Here is a 21,478-nt window from a genome sequence, read left to right as displayed (position 1 = left end):
CCATGGCCTCCCAAGTAGCTGAGACTACAGGCACACACCATGCTGCCCAGCTAATTTTTTAATTTTTTAGTAGAGTCAGGTCTCACTGTGTTGCCCAGGCTGGTCTTGAACCTCTGGCCTCAAGCAAAACTCCCACCTTGGCCTCCCAAATTGCTGGGATTACAGGAGTGAGCCACTGCACCTGGCCCATAGATGCATTAACACCTCTATATGGTGGTGGAGAGAAGACTCCCTGCCTCTCCCGGCCACTGGGAAATGACCTCAGTGTCATTCTGCAAATACACAAGAGGATCTGGAGCTATTCTTGAGGTAGACTTTCAACAGCAAAACTCAGAACACAACATGGAAAATAATCATAAAAAATTAAATAATAATACTATCAAATCATAACTTGTGAATAATGCTGTTATCAGAGTTGAAGACAAGCCCTTAGAAATGGGATAAACCTTGTAATTCTCTTGGAGAACTGTAACTTAAACAGAAATACACTTATTAGAAGAAGAAAGAAAATGGCTCGTGTGACAAAAAAGGTCCCATGCGTTGACTTCTTTGGTAAGATCAAACAAGTATTTAAGCCAAGCAATAGGGTCCGTCCAGTTAGTATTTCTCCCCACAAATGGTGAATACCAACTCCAGGATGTCTGGAGTTTTCTCATGGTTTGGTTCCACACCATCTGCGTGTCCTTACAAGCGAGAAAAACCAGAATTTTCCAGCTGCTACTAGTCACAGGGGGTCCCCAATATGGGTTGCTTAATTATGACAATGGGTTCTGTCAATTGCATCCAGTAAAATTGGGCAGATAGAGAACTCGTCTACAACTGAGGTTTTGTTGTGGTTTTGAAAGGTCCATTGGAATCCCGATTTGCACAAAGCATGTCAAGTTATGGCAAAACATATGCCACCCATCTCAAAATCCTTCCTTATTATTGCATAGCTTTGAAAGCCACTGCTGCAGTTGTTGCAATGAGGTTAGAGTTTTGTTGACATGATGACATTACTCTCTTCCTCTGGGTGAGACATATCTGGATTCTCGCTTGGAGCAGGGCTCTGTACATCCTTCTGGGATTTGGTTGAGTAGATAATATACATGCTTCTCATTAGGAAAATTCCAGCAATTACTGCAAAATAGCTCCCATAAACTAAAAACTGGAGAAAAACAAATAATTAGCCACATATAAAATATGACCATCTATGTCAATGATAATACAACATAATACTGTTGGTTTGCTTGGATTATGGGGTAACTGAGACCCAGGTTTTTAATGTGGGTCATTTAGGTTGAACAATACTCTCCTATCAAGTAAGAAATCAAAATCAAGTAAGAAATCAAGATCAAGTAAGAAGATGTAAGCAATACAGTGACTAAGAGTCTTGGCTTCAGAGCAGGTTGCTTGGGTTAAAATCATAGCTACTATCATCAATAGTAAAAAACAAAACAAAACAAAAAAACACTAAAACTCATTGATTTGTCTCTATGTCTTTGTTTGGAGGCTGGTGCAATGTTACATTCAATGTCTCCAAGAATAAATTTAAGCACTGAGGTTACTTCTTACCTGCATTATCCAGGTTAATGTTGTCCTAGTTGCAATTATTGCTCAAAACGTACTTGGTGTGCTACAGTATGATAATTAAGGAGCTGTATATTTTAAAATTTGCTTAACCAAGGAACTCAAGAAATTTAAATATTGCTTGTTGCAAGGTTGAGAAACCTTTGAGGTTACCTAGTTGAAAACAGAAGTATTACAGCTTACCTGAATGCTGATTGGCAAGTTGAGCCCTCTCTGATCTACTACAATCACAGTTATGATGGTCTGAATCACCAAGGCATTAAAGGTGTTGATTCCAAATACCAGGGCATAGCGTTCCACACTCAGATTGACTGCAATCTGAAATCTATCATTAAACATAAATAAGCATTTTAACCATAACATGGGGGAAGTCTTCAACAGATAGAAATTAGTGCCCACAGGGGTACCTATGTCACCCACCTCCAGCTCCAGGTAGTCCAGCAAAGAGAAAGAGAGAGACTGTCTAGGAGAAAGTAAGAGAAAATAACAAGCGTCTCTGTCTGGTAATCCAGAAAATTCTTCTGGATCTTATCCAAGATCACCAAAGCAGTATCTCTAAGAGTCTGCTAGAACCACAGTGTTACTGGGCTTGGGGTGCTCCCTAATGTAGATAAAGTTTAGATCATAACACCCAAAACCTTCTGAATACCTAGAAAGCCTTCCCAAGGAGGACAGGTGCAAAAAATCCCAGACAGCAAAGACTACAATAAATACAACTCTTCAATACCCTGACACTGATGGACATCCATAAGCATCAAGATCATCCAGGAAACATGTTCTCACTAAACAAACTAAATAAGGCACCAGGGACCAATCCTGGAGAAACTGACATACGACCTTTCAGACACAGAATTCAAAATAGCTGTGTTAAGAAAACTCAAAGAAATTCAAGATAACACAAACAAGGAATTCAGAATTCTGTCAGATAAACCGAATAAAGAGATTGAAATAATTAAAAAGAATCAAGCAGAAATGCTGGAGTTGAAAAATGCAATTGACATACTGAAGAACACATCAGAATCTCATACCAGCAGAACTGATCAAGCAGAAGAAATAATTAACAAGCTTGAAGACAAGCTATTTAAAAATACAGTCAGGAGACAACAGAAAAAAGAAGAATGAGGCACACCTACAATATCTAGAAAATAGCCTCAAAAGGGAAAATCTAAGTTATTGGCCTTAAAGAGGAGGTAAAGAAACAGATGAGGTAGAAAGTTAATTCAAAGGGGTATCAGAGAACTTCCCAAAACTAGAGAAAGATATCAGTATCCAAGGACAAGGTTACAGGCCACCAAGCAAATTTAACCCAAAGAAGACTACTTAAACGCATTTAATATCAAACTCCTAGAGGTTAAGGATAAAGAAAGGATTCTAGGCTGGGCATTGTGGCTCACACCTGTAATCCTAGCACTTTGGGAGGCCAAGGCAGGTGGATCACAAGGTCAAGAGATCAAGACCATCCTGGCCAACATGGTGAAACCTCGTCACTACTAAAAATACAAAAATTAGCCAGGTGTGGTGGTGTGTGCCTGTAATCTCAGCTACTCAGGAGGCTGAGGCAGGAGAATCGCTTGAACCCAGGAGGTGGAGTTTGCAGTGAGCCGGGATTGCAGAGTGAGACTCCTTCTCAAAAGAAAAAAAAAAAAAAAAAAAAAAAAAAAGATTTTAAAAGGAGAAAGAAAAAAAAAAAAAAAAAAAAAAACAGGATTTTAAAAGGAGCAAGAGAAAGGAAATAAATAACATACAATAGAGCCCCCACATCTGGCAGCACACTTTTCAGTCTTAGAAAAGACTTAGAACCAGGGAGTGGCATGACATATTTAAAGTGCTGAAGGCAAAAAACCTTTACCCTAGAATGGTATATCCAGTGAAATATCAAACCTGAAGGAGAAATAAAGACCATCCCAAACAAATAGAAGCTGAGGGATTTCATCAACACCAGATCTTCCTACAAGAAATGCTAAAGGGAGTACTTCCATCTCTAAGAAAAGGACGTTCATGAGCAATAAGAAAACATGTAAAGGCACAAAACTCACTTGTGATAATAAGCACATAGAACAACACAGAATATTATCACACTGTAACAGGTGTATAAACTACTCTTGTAAATAGAAAGACTAAAAGATGAACCAATCAAAAATAGTAACTACAAATTTTCAAGACAGTACAATAAGATATAAAGAGAAACAACAACAAGTTAAAAAGCAGGAGGACAAAGTTATACTGTAGAGTTTTATTAGTTTTCTTTTGCTTGTTTGTTTATGCAAATAGTCCTAAGTTGTTACCAGCTTAAAATCATGGGTTATAAGATAATATTTGCAAGCCTCATGGTAATCTCAAATTGAAAAACATACAATGGATACCCCAAAAGTAAAAAAGAAATTATATCACCAGAGAAAATCACCTTCACTAAAAGGAAGAAAGAAAAGGAAAAAGGCCACAAAACCAGAAAAGAAATAACAAAATAACAGGAGTAAGTCCTTACATATCAGTCTAAACTCTTCAAAAGAGTGGTTGAATGGATTTTTAGAAAGACCCAATGATCTGTTGCCTACAAGAAATACGTTTTACCTATAAAAACATACATAGACTGAAAATGGAGTGATGGACAAAGGTATAACATGCCAATGGAAACAAACAAAGAAACAGGATTTGTAGCCATTCTCTCTCTATAGCAGAGAGAATAGATTTCAAGACAGAAACTAGAGACAAAGGTCATTATACAATGATAAAAGGGTCAATTCAGCAAGAGGATATAAAAATTGTAAATATATATGCACCCAACACTGGAGCACCCATATATAAAGCAAATATTAGAGCTAGAAAGAGATAAGAGAATGCAATACAATAATAGCTAGAGACTTTAAAACCCCACTTTCAGCACTAGATAGATTTTCCAGACAGAAAATCAATAAAGAAACATCAGACTTAATCTGTACTATAGAAAAAATGGACCTAATAGATATTTACAGAACTTTTCATTGGCCACAGAATACATACTGTTCTCAGCATATGGATCATTGTCAAGGATAAACCATGTTAGGTCACAAAACAACTCTTAAAACATATTCAAAAATTTGAAATAATTAATATCAAACATTGTCTCTGACCACAATAGAATAAAACTAGAAATCAACAAGAGGGATTTTGGAAACTATAGAAACACATGGAAATTAAACAATATGCCCCTGAATGACCAGTCGGTCAATGAAGAAATTGAGAGAAATTGAAAAATTTCTTGAAACAAATGATAATGGAAACACAACATGCCAAAACCTATAGGACACAGTGAAAACAGTACTAAGAGGGAAGTTTATAGTTACAAGTGCCTACATAAAAAAAGAAGAGAGGCCGGGTGTTGTGGCCCATGTGTGTAATTCCAGCATTCTGCAAGGCTGAGGCAGATGAATCACTTGAACTCCAGAGTTCTAGACCAGCCTGGTCAATATGGTGAAACCCCATCTCCATCAAAAATACAAAAAATTAGCCAGGTGTGGTGGTGCACGTTTGTGGTCCCAGCTTCTCAGGAGTCTGAGGCAGGAGGATTACTTGAGCCCAGGAGGCAGAGGTTGCAGTGAGTAGAGATGATCATGCCAGTGTACTCCAGCCTGGGCAACACAGTAAGACCCTGTCTCTTAAAAAGAAGAAGAAGAAGAAGAAGAAAGAAGAAGAAGAAGAAGAAGAAGGAAGAAGGAAGAAGGAAGAAGGAAGAAGGAAGAAGGAGAGACACCTCAAATAAATAACCTAATGATGCATCTTAAAGAACTAGAAAAGCAAGAGTAAACCTAACCCAAAATTAGCAGAAGAAAAGAAATAATAAACATCAGAGCAGAAAGAAATGAAATTGAAATGAAGAAAACAATCCAAAAGGTCAATGAAACAAAAAGTTGGGTTTTAGAAAAGATAAAATTGACAAACCTTTAGCCAGATTAAGAAAAAGAGAGAAGGCCCAAGTAAATAAAACTAGAGAAGTAAAAGGAGACATTACAACCAATACTGCAGAAATTCAAAGAGTCATCAGTGGCTACTGTGATCAAGTATATGCCAATAAATTGGAAAATCTAGAAGAAATGGATAAATTCCTAGATACAAACAACCTACCCAGATTGAACCATGAAGAAATCCAAAACCTGAGCAGACCAATAACAAGTAATGAGATTGAAGACATAATAAAAAGCCTCCCACTAAAGAAAAGCCCAGGACCCAATGGCTTCACTTCTGAATTCTATAAAAGAACTAATTCCAGTCCTATCCAAATTATTCTAAAAAACAGAGGAGGGAATACTTCCAAACTCATTCTACCAGGCCAGTATTACCCTAACAGCAAAACCAGACAAAGGCAAATTAAAAACAAAAAACAACTACAGGCCAATCTCTGATGAATATCAATGCAAAAATTCTCAACAAAATACTAGCAAACTGAATTCAACAATACATTAGAAAGATAATCTATCATGACTAAGTGGGATTTATTCCAGGGATGCAAGGATCATTTAACATATGTAAATCAATCAATGTGATAAGTCACATCAACAGAATGAAGGACAAAAACTATGATCATTCAATTGATGCTAAATAAAGCATGTGATACAATTCAGCATCCCTTCCTGATAAACACCCTTAAAAAATTGGGTATAGAAGGAACATACTCAACATAATAAAAGCCATATATGACAGACATACAGCTAGTATCAGACTGAATGGAAAAAAACTGACAAGGATGCCTACTTTTACCACCACTATTCAACAGAGCACTGGAAGTCCTATCTAGAGCAATCAGACAAGAGAAAGAAATAAGGGGCATCCACATTGGAAAGGATCAAGTCAAATTATCCTTGCTTGCAGACGATATGATCTTAACATTTAGGAAAACTTAGACTCTTACCAATAAACTATTAGAGCTGATAAATAAGTTCAATATATTTGCAGGACATAAAATCAACATACAAAACTCCATAACATTTCTATATGCAAACAGAGAACAATCTGAAAAAGAAATCAAAAAAGTAATCTTATTTATAATAGCTACAGATAAAATATCTAAGAATTAACTAAAGAAGTGAAATATATCTTTGCAATGAAAACTATAAAACACTGATACAAGAAATCGAAGAGGACACACACACACAAAATGGAATGATATTCCATATTTGTGGACTGGGGGAATCAGTATTGTTAAAATGCCCATACTATCCAAAGCAATCTACAGATTCAATGCAATCCCTATAAAAATGCCAAGGATATTCTTCACAGAAATAGAAAAAACAATTCTAAAATTTATGTGAAACCACAGAAGACCCAGAATAGTCAGAGCTATCCTAAGCAAAACAAAACAAAATGAAACAACAACAACACCAAAACTGGAGGAATCACATTACCTGACTTTGAACTATACTATAGAGCTATAGTAACCAAAACAGCATAGTTCTGACATAAAAGCAGACATGTAGACCAATGGAACAGAAGAGTGAACCCAGAAACCCAATAGTGAACCCACACACCTACAGTAAACTCATTTTCAACAAAGATGCCAGGAACATACATTGGGGAAAAGACAGTCTCTTCAATATATGGTGCTGGGAAAACGGAATGTCCATATGCAGAAGAATGAATGGAAGTAAACCCCTATTTCTCACCATATACAAAATCAAGTCAAAATGGATTAATGACTTAAATCTAAGACCTCAAATTATGAAACAACTACAAGAAAACATTGGGGAAATTCTCTGGGACATTGGAGTGGGCGAAGATTTCTTGAGTACCCCACAAACACAGGCAACCAAAGCAAAAATGGACAAATGGGATCACATCAAGTTAAAAAGTTCCTGCACAGCCAAGGAAAGAGGCAACCCACAGAATGGAAAAACAAATCTACAAACTACCCACGAGACAAGGGGTTAAAAACCAGACTATAGAAGGAGTTCAAACAACTCTATAGGGAAAAAAAGTCTAATAATCAGATGAAAAGTGGGCAAAAGTCTGAATAGACGTTTCTTTAAAGACATGCAAATGGCAAACAGATATATGAAAAGGTGCTCAACATCATTGATCAGAGAAATGGAAATCAAAACTACAATGAGATATTATCTCACTTCAATTAGAATTATCCAAAAGACAAGCAATAAATGCTGATGAGAATGTGCAACCTCTGCCTCTCAGGTTCAAGTGATTTTCCTGCCTCAGCCTCCCCATTAGCAGGGATTACAGGTGCTCACCACCATGCCCAGCTAATTTTTGTATTTTTAGTAGATATGGGGTTTAACCATATTGGCCAGGCTGGTCTCGAACTCCTGACCTCAGGTGATCTACCTGCTTTGGCCTCCCAAAGTGCTGGGATTACAGATGTGAGCCATTGTGCCCAGCCATGAATATTTCTTTTTTAATGCAAAGAAATGGTATAATCCTACTTTAACAAAATCCTCACATTAAAAAAAAAAAAAGCAACCTAAGATGCATGATTCTGATTAAACTAAGACATTTCCATGAAGAAAATAAACATATCAACTAATTTTTTTTTCCTTTGATGATTTTTTTCCTGGAGTGCTCATATTTCTGTGTGGTAAATTGTTTATTAAAACATTTTTTTCACAAATTAATAACCCAAAACCGATGAAGGCTGGTTGTGCTCCACCTTCTTTCATGCAATTGTCGTGAAATTAAATGTTCCTCATCCTTTGTGGGTAGTGGTTAATAGCAAAGCATATTTTCTGCAGTCAGCTTTAGCTGTACTTTTATATGAAACCAAATGGTTTTTTAATCATTTTCTTAAAGAGATCTCTGAGAAAAAGTAGAAGCAAAAATGATAGGAAACTCTAAATCCCAGAAATCATTTTTAGAAAATGATTAAGAACTAGACCTGGCAAGGTGGGTCACAGCTGTAATCCTACCATTTTGGGAAGCTGAGGCCAGAGGATTACTTGAGCCCGGGGCTTCAAGACCAGCCTGGGGAACATAGCGACACTCTGTCTCTACAAAAATGAAAATTAAAAATTTAGCCAGGCATGGTAGTGTGCACCAGTGGTTTCAGCTACTCAGGAGGCTGAGTTGGGAGGACTGCTTGAGCCCAGGAGATCAAGGTTGTGGTGTGCTATGTTTGCACTACTGCACTCCTGCCCGGGTGAGACCCTGTCTCAAAAAGAAAGAAAGAAAAGAAAAACTACTTGGTTCCATATGTGACTGCAGCTAAAGGTTTCTTGTTATCTGTGTATCTATTTTTTTAGTCTCCAACTTTTTAATAACTTTCCTGAGAATCTTTTGTGTCACAAAAGTATGTGCCTAGAATTTCTCAAGCAACCAAATGAAAGTAGGAATGAAATCTAAACCTAACCATTTAAAAGCAGATCACATCACCCCTTATGTGGAAAGTTGCTGGAAATAAACAAATCAAAACCTGACAATGGAGCTAGATGTAGTGGCTCGCACCTGTAATTTCAGCACTTTGGGAGGCCAAGGTAGGTGGATTGCTAGAGCCCAGGAGTTTGAGACCAGCCTGAGCAACACGGTGAAACCCCATCTTTACAAAATGTGAAAAATTAGCTAGGTATGGTGCCACATGCTTGTCATCCCAACTACTCAGGAGGTTGAGGTTGGAGACTCACCTGAGCCTGGGAAGTCAAGGCTGCATTGAGCCGTGATCATGACCCCACCACTACACTCCAGCCTGGGCAAGAGAGCCAGACCATCTCTCAAACAAAACAAAACAAAAAGAAAATGCTGACAATGTATCTATCATTGCTTTTGGTTTATAAACCTACAGAGTTTTTTTTTCCCCTTGATGACTAAAGGTATATTGTAGCAATATTCAGAGAGCAAATAATTAAATGAAAAGTTGGCTTAGTTGTGTCTAATTTAATATAAAGTAGTCAACATTTAATATTGCCATTGACTAAAATCCTTCTGAAGTTCTTAGAGAAAGCTTAGGAAGACAGAAGAGAGAGTAATACAGTTCAATTTTAGGAGTGGTTGGTAAAACTTACACTGCTATGGTTATAAGAAGCATATAGCTGGACTTGAATATCAGATAGCCAGCATAGCAGGCCCAGATGTTGGCTGTGTAATGCATGAGAAATAGAGAACCTGCATTGACAACTGAGAAGACCGCCAGAGCCAGCTCTCCCAGAAGGTCCCAGTTGACTTTCACATAACCCACTGCAAAGGCAGCCACAGCCCCTGAAAACAAAACATTGAAGGCAATCAAACACAATGACTTTGCATGCAAGAAAATATCAATGCCCTCTCTTAAAAACCCAGGTCTCGGGTAATTTTGAAAGATAAATATATTGCTCTCACAAAATTGTGTGATCGACCTGAATGTGGATCTATCCTTTTTTCAACCATGTCTTCTTTTGGCTTTTCTTTTCACTTGCTATTCTTTTGGTCACTTAGTCATCACACTTTTTTTTTTTTTTTGAGATGGAGTCCCGCTCTGTCGCCCAGGCTGGAGTGCAGTGGCCGGATCTCGGCTCACTGCAAGCTCCGCCTTCTGGATTCACGCCATTCTCCTGCCTCAGCCTCCCGAGTAGCTGGGACTATAGGCGCCTGCCACCTCGCCCGGCTAGTTTTTTTTGTATTTTTTAGTAGAGATGGGGTTTCACCGTGTTAGCCAGGATGGTCTCGGTCTCCTGACCTCGTGATCCGCCCGCCTCGGCCTCCCAAAATGCTGGGATTACAGGCGTGAGCCACCGCGCCCGCCCTAGTCATCACACTTTTAATTAGTATCAACTATATACCAGGCACTGTACTCTCCAGAGGGGCCAGAAAGGTTCCTAACCACAGCAGTGTAAGGAGAAATGATATTAACCTAGTCACTCAACACAACATGCAGGGATGGAAAAGGATGAAATAAATTCTCTGGGAACACATCTGGCCTCTCTATTTGCCTTTCTTTTCTCAGTTTTTGCTGTAAGTCTTTTTCAGTGATGAGTATCAGATGTGTTACATGGATAGCTTTAGTCTCTTTTCTTGCCCCACCCAGTGTTAGTCTTTATTATGAATCTTTAGTAATCTTAGTCTTATTTCCAATCTCCACTCTAAAGTCTTCAACATCTGACATAATTTACTTGAGAAGCTTTGGGTGAAAACATCTGTATAGACTGACAGAGTTCAAGAAATTGAATAATTGACAGTAATTAGGGTTAGTACTTGTGTGTGGTTCTCTTCAACAAAAGTAAAAGGCATTTAGGGCTGGGGACAGTGGCATACTCCTGTAATCCCAGCACTTTGGGAGGCCGAAGGGCTTGGATCACTTGAGGTCAGGAGTTAGAGACCAGCCTGGCCAACATGGTGAAACACCATCTCTACTAAAAATACAATGATTAGCCAGCATGGTGGTGGGCGCCTGCAATCCCAGCTACTCAGGAGGCTGAGGCAGGAGAATCGCTTGAACCCGGGAGGCAGAGGTTGCAATGAGTTGAAATCATGCCACTGCAATCCAGTCTGGGTAACAGAGTAAGACTCTGTCTAAAATAAATAAATAAACAAAAGGTATTTAAAGTACTACACAGACATATGACTGACTTTCCCACATATGATCATGATTACAGAGGAAAAAAAAAAAAACTATTTTCCCCCCATGGATTTGAAATGTAGGAGCAACAATTTCAGTGAAGCACTTCTGGCACAGTCCTGGTTTCCAGGAGTTAAACTGAAGCTTCCCAAAAGGGAGATAATAATGAAATAGAGGTCACATGGGTTTTCTAAAACTTTTTGTAAATGAGGGTGGGGCAAAATCTCACTTCCTAAAAAATATCTTCAAAGTCTCATTTGACATTTAAGCTTCCAGTTATTAGGAAATAAACATTTATTGTAGATTAAACTTCAAAGACAGATTTCCCTCTGATATTAAAATTCTGACTTTCACATGTCTTCCACCCCTCATTTAAATACCATGAGAAAGCTGCTTTTGAAAGTTGTTGGTGTATAGCCTAGAACTATTATAGGTGAATGCTAGTTAGTTCAAAGCCTGTATTAACAAAACCCTCAGTGAGAATTTGGAATCCTTAATTTATTTTCTAAAATAATAAAAACATACACACATATATGTATATATTTTGATATTAAAAATAATCCTAAAAGAACAGGGCATGTTATTAACCTTTGTGCTAATGATGAATTGGAATCTTAGGGATTCAACTAGAATTTCATTGTTTGGTGCTAAGCCCTGAGCTCCTAAGAGTTACTTGTTGTGGCTGGGTGCGGTGGCTCACGCCTGTAATCTCAGTACTTTGGGAGGCTGAGGCGGGCAGATCATGGGGTCAAGAGATCGAGACCATCCTGGGCAACATGGTGAAACCCCGTATCTACTAAAAATATAAAAAAAACTTAGCTGGGCGTGGTGGCACACACCTGTAGTCCCAGCTACTTGGGAGGCTGAGGCAGGAGAATCGCCTGAACCTGGGATGTGGAGGTTGCAGTGAGTTGAGATCGCACCACTGCACTCCAGCCTGGTGACAGAGTGACACTCTGTCTCAAAAAAAAAAAAAAAAAAAAAAAAAAGTTACTTGTTGGAACTACAATACGGTAGAAAATCATGGTATTCTTGTTTTTCCAGTGACTTTCATTCTTGATTGAAAAAAAATTATGCTGCCTTCTGAACAGAGCTAATTCGCTGCCACGAAGTTCGGTACCTGGAGAAACAGTCTGAAGGGGGAAAAGCCAACGAAGGAAGATTAAGTGACATTTGCTTACCTCCAAAGGTTGCAGTAGCTTCTACAGCCCCATTATAGATGGAAGAATCTTGGGAAGGTGCCTTGTAATCCCACAGGATTTGAACATAGTTCAAAATCTGGTTAAAACCTGCTGTGGCAAAAGCCCACCATAGAGACCAGTAGAAAAGGCGTTTTGAGGAGTAGCACTCCTTCAGATCTTGGAACCACTGCACAAAAACTTCCACAGTCACATTCTTTGGTTTCAGGCTGTTCAGCTGGCCCTGATTCAGCTTCCCTGAAGTGCTGGGTATTTCTGATGTGGGTTTCTGCTTTTCACAGTCTGGTGCTTCACCTTCGTGAGTTTCCTTTAATACTGGATTCACACTCGATGACTTCTTTATCTCTCTGCTGGGTTTTGCATGAAAAAACATGCTTTTCTTGGGCATTGGTAGGAAAAGTGAGAAAAGGAAGGCTACGGAGACAGAGGCCAAGGATATGACGTTGAGGTAAAAGTACGACAGGTTCGCCAGGGATACCAAGAGTTGGGCCAGCACGGACCCTGCTGTGTAGGCAGCCAGCGTGATGCCCCTGCAGTAGCCGCTCACTCTCTGGTAGTGCTCGGGGCTGACCACGCTGTATATGTAGGCATAGTAGGCCACCTCGGTGGCGGTCACCATCCCATAGAAGAACTCTACAACCTGCATGGTCTTCACTCCTTGGCCAAACAAGAGCAGCAGCCAGGTAATGATGAAACTGATACCTTGCAAGATGATGACCGGCTTGTAGCAGACGTAATCGGTGAGGACAAACACAGGCAGCAGCAGCACCAGGTAGGAATATGTCCAAACGGGGAAGATCTCATTTGTTATCTGCAAAGTTGGTCAATTGCATGACCGTGAAGCACCAGTACTTTACTAAGGTACCTGTGGTTTGTACCTCAAATTCTGCATCCAATTGGAAATTATTCGCGTTACGGAGAAACATAATGAGAAAACTCATTTTCAAGGAAATCACTAAGAAAAGGTAGTCTCCTTTCCCATTAGTAAAAACCAACCAACTTATACACTTAGATAAACCCCGGTAGAAGAATATATTGGCTTACTGTGCAATCTGAATTATACATTAAGTTTAAATAGTATGTACAGTTGAGTAGATGAGTTAAAAAGCGTTTGGACACTTTTAAGTTTTTCAGATTCTTTTCTTTTTTTTGAGATGGAGTCTTGCTCAGCCACCCAGGCTGGAGTGCAGTGGCCCGATCTTGGCTCACTGCAACCACTGTCTCCCGGGTTCAGGCCATTCTCCCGTTTCAGCCTCCCGAGTAGCTGGGATTACAGGCGCCCGCCATCATGCCCGGCTAATTTTTGTGTTTTAGAAGAAACGGGGTTTCACCACGTTGATCAGGTTGGTCTTGAACTCCTGACCTCAGGTGATCCACCCGCCTCAGCCTCCCAAAGTGCTAGGATTACAGGCGTGAGCCACCACGTCCAGCCCAAGATTCTTAAAAAATATCATTTCCTTCTTGTTCAAATATTAACATTAGACAAGTAGACTATAATGTTAAAAGAATCTAGGCTAGGCGTGGTGGCTCAAGCCTGTAACCCCAGCACTTTGGGAGGCGGAGGCAGGTGAATCATGATGTCAGGAGTTCAAGACCAGCCTGGCCAACAGGATGAAACCCTGTCTCTACTAAAAATACAAAAATAAGGCAGGCGTGGTGGCGGACACCTGTAATCCCTGCTGCTCGGGAGGCTGAGGCAGGAGAATCGGTTGAACCTGGGAGGCAGAGGTTGCAGAGAGCCAAGATCGTGCCATTGCACTTCAGCCTGGGCAACAGAGCAGACTCCATCTCAGCAGCAACAACAAAAAGAATCCAACAGCCTTTATTTTCATGTGATCTATCACTACGTCAAATATTTCAGTCCTTCCAACATCTGGAAAGATATGGGAAGATAGGGAAAGAGTAAATAACTTTGCCACATTATAGAGTGGAAGCAAGTAATGCATCTCATTTTCCTTCCTGGGCAAATTTGCTAGGTTCCCAACCGTCCCCCGTCTCCCCCTAACAATTCTGCTGATTTGTCTGTGCCTCCATTTAATACGGATCATCTCACGGATTTAGTCAGAAATGCATAGGATATCCATTTTCATAATAGGAAGGACTGGAGTTGCTGATCTGTGGGGCATGATGGGTGAGTGCCACAACCTCTCAAATCACTGAACTTACTCACCTTGACACCTGCATCACTGAGGTTGCTGGAGAAAGCAGGAGACCACAGAGCAAAGACCACACAACTGAGCTGCTCCTTGGAGGGAGGATCTATTAACTGGTCCATAGTGGCTGCAGAAGCAGACCTCAGTGGACTCATTGAGTTGCTTCTGACCCTGCATCTGTCCTTTGTTGTCTTAATTGTGGCATGCTTCAACCTGAGCAACTCGGAAACACGGTTGTCCCTAAGTGATCTGATACTACAGAACAAGCTTGCCTTTCTGTCCTTGCCACCTCACCACCCGAGGCACCAATTAACCTTGCAGGCGAAGCCACACACTTTACATAGTGTTTTCAAGGCTGAGGCTGAGATTGTAAAATCAGCCCAGGGTAATTTTGCAGTTAGGTCAGTGCATTTTCTTGTTGTACTTCTTATAAAGAAATGCGAGGCCGGGGGCAGTGGCTCATGCCTGTAATCCCAGCACTTTGGGAGGCCCAGGAGGGTGAATCTCTTGAGGCCAGAAGTTCGAGACCAGCCTGGCCAACATGGTGAAACCCTGTCTCCACTAAAAATACAAAAATTAGCCAGGTGTGGTGGCTCATGCCTGTAGTCCCAGCTACTCAGGAGGCTGAGGCAGGAGAATTGTTTGAACCTGGGAGGCATAGGTTGCAGTGAGCCAAAATCACAACACTGCACTCCAGCCTGCACGACAGAGTGAGACTGCATCTCAAACAACACCAAAAAAGAAAGACGTTGCTCTTTTAAGTAAGAGAATCTGGCATTTCAGAGAAGGAGGCAAGGGCTGGGAGATAAAGCTGTTAATGGCTCACCTGCTGATAAACAGTGTCATACAGAAATACCACAATTCTTTATGAGATCCTGCTTATCCCTCAGCAGCCTGAGAGTTTATTTAGATTTAGATCCTGCGCCTGCCAGTGATGCTGTTTTAGGATTAGTATAATAGAATAAATGGAGGCCTGAAAGGCTCCTATCATTAACACAAATGTTAGCACTCTATGCAAATTAAAAATTTGTTAACACATGTAATGTGTTTTGGCTGCAGTTTTCTGCAAGTATGAGGAGGAAGTAGTTTGAAAAGTTCTATATGTGACACATATTATGAAAATTGGGCTCACTGAATTTAATGTGTTCATCTTATTTCAAGTTGAGGGAAGCCCTGTATCCTTGTTCAAGTCCTGTAAAATTTAAAAAACCACATTAAGATACATATGTATGTTAACTTACCTCTGCACTGGTCAGGTTTTTATCTGGTCCAGATAAATATGGGATAAGGAATGGTTCTGAGGGTCTCATCATGGAGAAAAAACCAAATATGCAGAGGATCACAGTGGGGTAAATCCAGGAACTGCTTGGTGAAGTTCTGTAACAATCCATGGCTGATCAAATGGAAACAAAGAGAAAATTAAGTGATGCCTATTCTTTTTAGCATCTTCGATGCGACGAAAACCTGATTTTTTTTTTTGAGGTGGAGCCTTGCTCTGTTGCCCAGGCTGAAGTGCAGTGGCATGATCTCAGCCCATTGCAACCTGCGCCTCCCGGCTCAAGTGATTCTCCTGCTTCAGCCTCCCAAGTAGCTGGGATTACAGGTGCCCGCCACCATGACTGGATAATTTTATATTTTTAGTAGAGATGGGGTTTCACTGTGTTGGCCAGGCTGGTCTTGAACTCCTGATCTCAAGTGAGGAAATTGCTTGAAATTCAAGCTTTAGACATAAAGCCCAACAGAGGATCTCATTTGTCACTGCACAGAAAAAACAAAAAACAGTCATCGTATGGTGGCTATATCTGAAAACATCTTGCTGTCTCATGTGAATTATCATGTGCACAGGGAAATTCACTAATTCCTCCACATTTTAGCTCAAGCGTTGCTTTGTTGTAACTCTTTTATAGATTTTTGATGGTCCTGTATGTGGTTAACTCCTCTGAGATAAATTTATAGGCAGGAACCTAATTTGTTGTATGATGCTTTTCTGCATACTATCTCCTTAAATCTACATGATAACTGTAAAATAGATATCATTTCCCCACATTCCCAGAGTAGCATATGGAAGATGCCTAAACACTGGCTTCAAACCACATGATCAAGATCTGAATCCAGGTCTCCCTACTCCCATCAGGAACTTTTCACCCATTCCACTCTCCCACATTCCGGAGGCCCCCTCAGCTGCTGGTATTAACCTAATGACAACCACAGTGAGGAGAAAAATGTGTATTTATAAACACATTCATACTAAAGATTATGGTTTCATGTACAGAGATTTTAGGGTCAATTAAAGTTTGAAAGCATGCTAGAGAGAAGGAAAAGCATTCTCATTCCAGAATAGCAAGTCACCTGGGTGGAATTCCAGGTATCCAGTGGGTGGGGAGCTTTACTAGGGGTTGGGGAGGTAGGAAGGACCTACTAGGTTACATCATTACGGCTTGCCACTCACCCTACCCTTTCCCAAGGTGACCCCAGACAGCTGCATAATTCCTCTCTTAAGTTTAATAGGGTAAATGCTGTTTATGTCAACAAAGCTCTTGAGTAAGCAGTGGAGAGAAAAGGGAGGTCAGATTTTGAAACTACCATTACAGCATCAGTGAGCAACGCTGACGATGTGAAAATTTTGCCAAAGGCAAATTAGAGTGACTGTTCACCTACTCCCTTAGTCCCAGAAACAGGGCTTTCTCTTCTTCCTGGAACGCTGCTGAGTTTGCTGGTGCTTTCTTTCTTTGTTGTTAATGATCTTATAGAAATGGCTGTCCTGGACGGGTAATCACTGAGGCTTGGTCATCTTCTGAAGAGTGGTCTTGCTGGGGTGGCATCTGCTGCCTCTATATCCAGAGCCTCCTCTCCACCTTTGCTGACCATGGATTTGTTCACTAAATCCAGGTCATCATCTTCTCCATGCATCTGAGACCTATGACTTTGCTACAGTGATCCACAGGCTGCTAAAAGCCTGCTGGATTATCTATCTTTTTGTCTCTTTAGCGTTCTAATACTGCTGTCCAAATCGATTTAGTTGGGACAGTCAAGCAGAAAAAAAACCTATATAATACATGCCCTACTAAAGTGCAAGTCCAGGAGAGCAGGGCATATTGCCTGGTTCACCGCTCTGTCTTAAGTGCCTAACTTAGCACCTAATACATAGCACTCAAAGAAGATGCTGAATGAACTGAATAAACAAACAACTACAGCCTACCTGAAGAAGAGTAAGGGTGAAAAGAAATGTCAGGAACAGGCAAGAATCCAGGATTTAGGGAAGGCAGTCTTACAGAGGGAAGGGCATGAGTCATGCCTCACCACTGAGAATAAATTCAAGTGCTGCCTGGTTTTCCTGAGTGCATCTCACTTCCTAGCTGCATCCCTTAAAGGACAGAAAGGTCCTCAGCTCTACAAGTGCTTTACCATGTATGACTAGGACTATGATAATTGAATTACTCATGCAATCTTTTAAAATAATTTTACATTTTGAAAAGGATTTAATTTTTCCTTGAGCATTCTGTGAGGCACATGGAGGTGGGATGGTTGTTACCGGATAGATGGGGGAATGGAGGGCTAGAGGTGGTAAGATTTGTGCTGATTTTCACCTTTAACAAACATCAGAGCCTGGACTTGGCCTCAGTTTCCTAATTCCAAGTTCAGCTATCTTTCCTCTTACCTTCTGTTTGAGAGAGCCTGGCTATATCTTCAAAATCCCCATTTTAAGCTGAGCATAGTACCCAGCACTTTGGGAGGCTGAGGCTGGAGGGTCACTTGAGGCCAGGAGATCAAGGTGTTAGTGAGTGGTGATCACACCACTGCACTCTAGTCTGGGCAAGAGTGAGATCTTGTCTCAAAAATAAAAATCCAATTTCAGTTTATTTTAAAACAGTGATTTTCATATTGTGGCGTCAAGAAAATTTAGTATGGGGTTGCAAACAAGATTATTATTATTATTATTATTTGAGATGGAGTCTCACTCTTTTGCCCAGGCTGTAGCACAGTGGCATGATTTCAGCTCACTGCAACCTCCTCCTCCCAGGTGCAAGTGATTCCCCTTCCTCAGCCTCCAGAGTAGCTGGGACTAAAGGCACCCACCATGCCCGGCTAAGTTTCGTGTTTTTAGTAGAGATGGGGTTTCGCCATGTTGACCAGGCTGGTCTCAAACTCCTAACCTCACGTGATCCGCCCACCTCAGCCTCCCAAAGTGTTGGGATTTTTTTAATGGTACAAAAAATGTTAACTATCAGAATGCATTGCAGAGAAAGGCTAAGCTTTTTTTCTGAAACTTCTGTTTAGGTCAACAATATATAAATACAAATACATAATCATAATGTACAGTACCTTACTATGGGGCATGGCACTAAGTTAGAAGTTGTAGAGGAAGACTGGGCTCAGTGGCTCATGCCTGTAATCTCAACACTTTGGGAGGCCAGGGTAGGATGATTGCTTGAGGTCAGGTGTTTGAGACCAGCCTGGACAACATAGTGAGGCCCAATCTCTTAAAAAAAAAAAAAAAAAAAAAGATATACACGTTCATGTATCTTCATAATACAATGATTTCTATTTCTTGGGGTATATACCCAGTAACAGGAATGATGGGTCAAATGGTATTTCTGCTTCTAAATCTTTGAGAAATTGTCACACCGTCTTCCACAGTGGTTGAACTCATTTACATTCCCACCAACAATGTAAAAGCATTTCTTCTTCTCGGCAACCTGGCCAGTGGGAACGGAACAATGAGAACACATGGACACATGGGGGGGACCAGCATGCCCTGGGGTCTGCCAGGGGAATGAGGAGGCAGGGGGAGTTAAGAATGGCTAATGGATGCTTGGCTTGTACAGAGGTGATGGGTTGATTTGTGCAGCAAACCACCATGGCAAACGTTTACCTATGTTACAAACCTGCACATCGTGCACATGTACCCTGGAACTTAAAATAAAGGTGATGAAAAAAACAAACAAAAAAGATATAGCCTGGTGTGGTGGAGCATGCCTATAATCCTAGCTACTTGGGAGGCTGAGGTGAGAGGATCACTTTAGCCCAGGAGTTCGAGGCTGCAGTGAGCTGTAATCATGCCGCTGCACTCCAGTCTGGGCGACAGAGTGAGATCCTGTCTGGAAAAAAAAAAAGAGGAAAAAAATGGACTAAATATGAACACATGTCCCTTATAAACGCAGTAACCACCTGTGCTGTCTCAGAGGATCACATCCTCCACAAGAAAGTACTATTCCGGAATAGACTGTTCTTTTATCCTTTTTCCATTTATCATTCCATTTTGACCTCGTAATATTATTGGCCTCTAAAAAGCGCTCTAAACATCCCTTTGCTTCCACTGCTTCTAAGGTGAGGACATGAATTGACTTGATTTTCTGAGTTCATACCTGTGAAAGCCAGATGTTTACCGTCCCCTTCATTTTCTGTGCATTCCAAATCACAAGATAGTCCTTTTAAAAGTTGCTGCTGTAGCAGTAATCCTCACCCATTACTATAAGCTCCATCACTTTTTAAAAACGTACAAGAACACTGTGTAAACAGTAGATTAAAAATTTTTTTAAAAGGCTGGGTGTAGTAGCTCATGCCTGTAATCCCAGCGCTTTGGGAGGCTAAGGCAGGTGGATCATCTGAGGTCAGGAGTTCAAGACTAGTCTGGCCAAGATAGTGAAACCCCATCTCTACTAATAACACAAAAATTAGTCAGTTGTGGTGGTGGGTGCCTGTAATCCCAGCTACTTGGGTGGCTGAGGCAGGAGAATCACTTGAACCCAGGAGGTGGAGGTTGCGGTGAGTGGAGATCACGCCACTGTACCCCAACCTGGACAACAGAGAATGACTGTATTAATAACAACAACAGGAAAAAAAGGCACATTCCCCAAACAAAACTCAGCCTATCAGGCTCTCATGATTTGAAACATGCAGTGAAGATGCTGAAAGTAGAAAGAAAGAGTCAATTCATCAGCTGCTCCTTTTAGCAGAGACTCAGGGCAGCTAAATCCACAACAGACCTTACCTTGGTGGACTTGGACGCACAGGAGAGAGTTTGCAGAGGCACAGTGTTAGTTACAACAGCAGATTGAGGAGGTGAACCCTGAGCTTTGGCCTTTGCTCCACTCCGGAGCCACAGTGACCCTGGGCAGGTCTCCCTGCTGCACCGGCACAGCAAACCAGAGTGCACCTGCCCCCAACCCTGTTGCAGCACACCACACGAGCCCTGAAGAAAACGGCCATGGACACTGTGGGGATACACAGAGGCGCTGATTCAGCCAGCACCTTTGACTTTGGCCAACATGGTGAAAACCCATTTCTAATAAAAATACAAAAGAATTAGCTGGGCGTGGTGGCGGGTTCCTATAATCCCAGCTACTTGGGAGGCTGAGGCACAAGAATCTCTTTCACCCAGAGGTGGAGGCTGCAGTAAGCCAAGATCGTGCCACTGCACTCCAGCCTGGGTGACAGAGCGAGACTCTGTCTCAAAAAAAAAAAAAAAAAAAAAAAAAAAAAAAATTGGAAGGTGCTTCCACCAACTTCTAGGGAGTTATTGTATTCTGGCTGTAACTTCATCTTACTTGAAATGCATCTTACTGATCACTGCCTCACTCCATACACAAAAACTAATGTGACATAACAAATACTAATACCACAGCATGCCATCCAGAAGGAAACAGATCTTTGTTACCTAGGGACTGGCACATATTTGAAATGATAAAAAGAATCTTAAAAGAAAAAAATGATAAATTGGATTTCATCAAAAAGCCACATCTGCTTATCAAGAGGTACTGTTAAGAAACTGAATGGAAAGGAAGCCGGGCGCCGTGGCTCATGCCTATAGTCCGAGCACTTTGGGAGGTCAAGGTAGGTGGATTACTTAAGGTCAGGAGTTTGAGACCACCCTGGCCAACATGGCGAAACCCTGTCTCTATTAAAAATACAAAAATTACCCAGGCATGGTGGCGCAAGCCTGTAATCCCAGCTACTCAGGAGGCTGAGGTAGAAGAATCATTTGAACCCAGGAGGTAGAGGCTGCATTGAGCCAAGATCGCGCTATGGCACTCCAGCCTGGGCGACAGAAT

General features: G+C 41.0%; 1 protein-coding gene across 2 annotated transcripts; it reads right to left on the bottom strand.

The window, feature by feature from the left end:
- Window positions 1-393: 393 nt before the first annotated feature.
- Window positions 394-20,462, bottom strand: LOC108520402 (thiamine transporter 2). Of its 2 annotated transcripts, none has more exons than XM_017859768.1 (6): window positions 20,419-20,462; window positions 15,668-15,819; window positions 12,256-13,084; window positions 9,546-9,738; window positions 1,753-1,894; window positions 394-1,147 (listed from the first exon to the last, which is right to left on the bottom strand). In XM_017859768.1, exons 2-6 carry the CDS (start codon window positions 15,815-15,817, stop codon window positions 971-973), a joined length of 1,491 nt encoding a protein of 496 aa, XP_017715257.1. In that variant the 5' UTR covers window positions 15,818-15,819; window positions 20,419-20,462; the 3' UTR covers window positions 394-970. The 2 variants fall into 2 exon arrangements, with proteins under 2 accessions (XP_017715257.1, XP_017715258.1); XM_017859769.1 differs by lacking the exon at window positions 20,419-20,462 and adding an exon at window positions 18,750-18,817.
- Window positions 20,463-21,478: the final 1,016 nt, after the last annotated feature.

Source organism: Rhinopithecus bieti, unplaced genomic scaffold, assembly GCF_001698545.2.
Source record: "Rhinopithecus bieti isolate Rb0 unplaced genomic scaffold, ASM169854v2 scaffold_52155, whole genome shotgun sequence".
NCBI lineage: Eukaryota > Metazoa > Chordata > Mammalia > Primates > Cercopithecidae > Rhinopithecus > Rhinopithecus bieti.
This window is presented reverse-complemented; position numbering and strand designations above follow the sequence as displayed.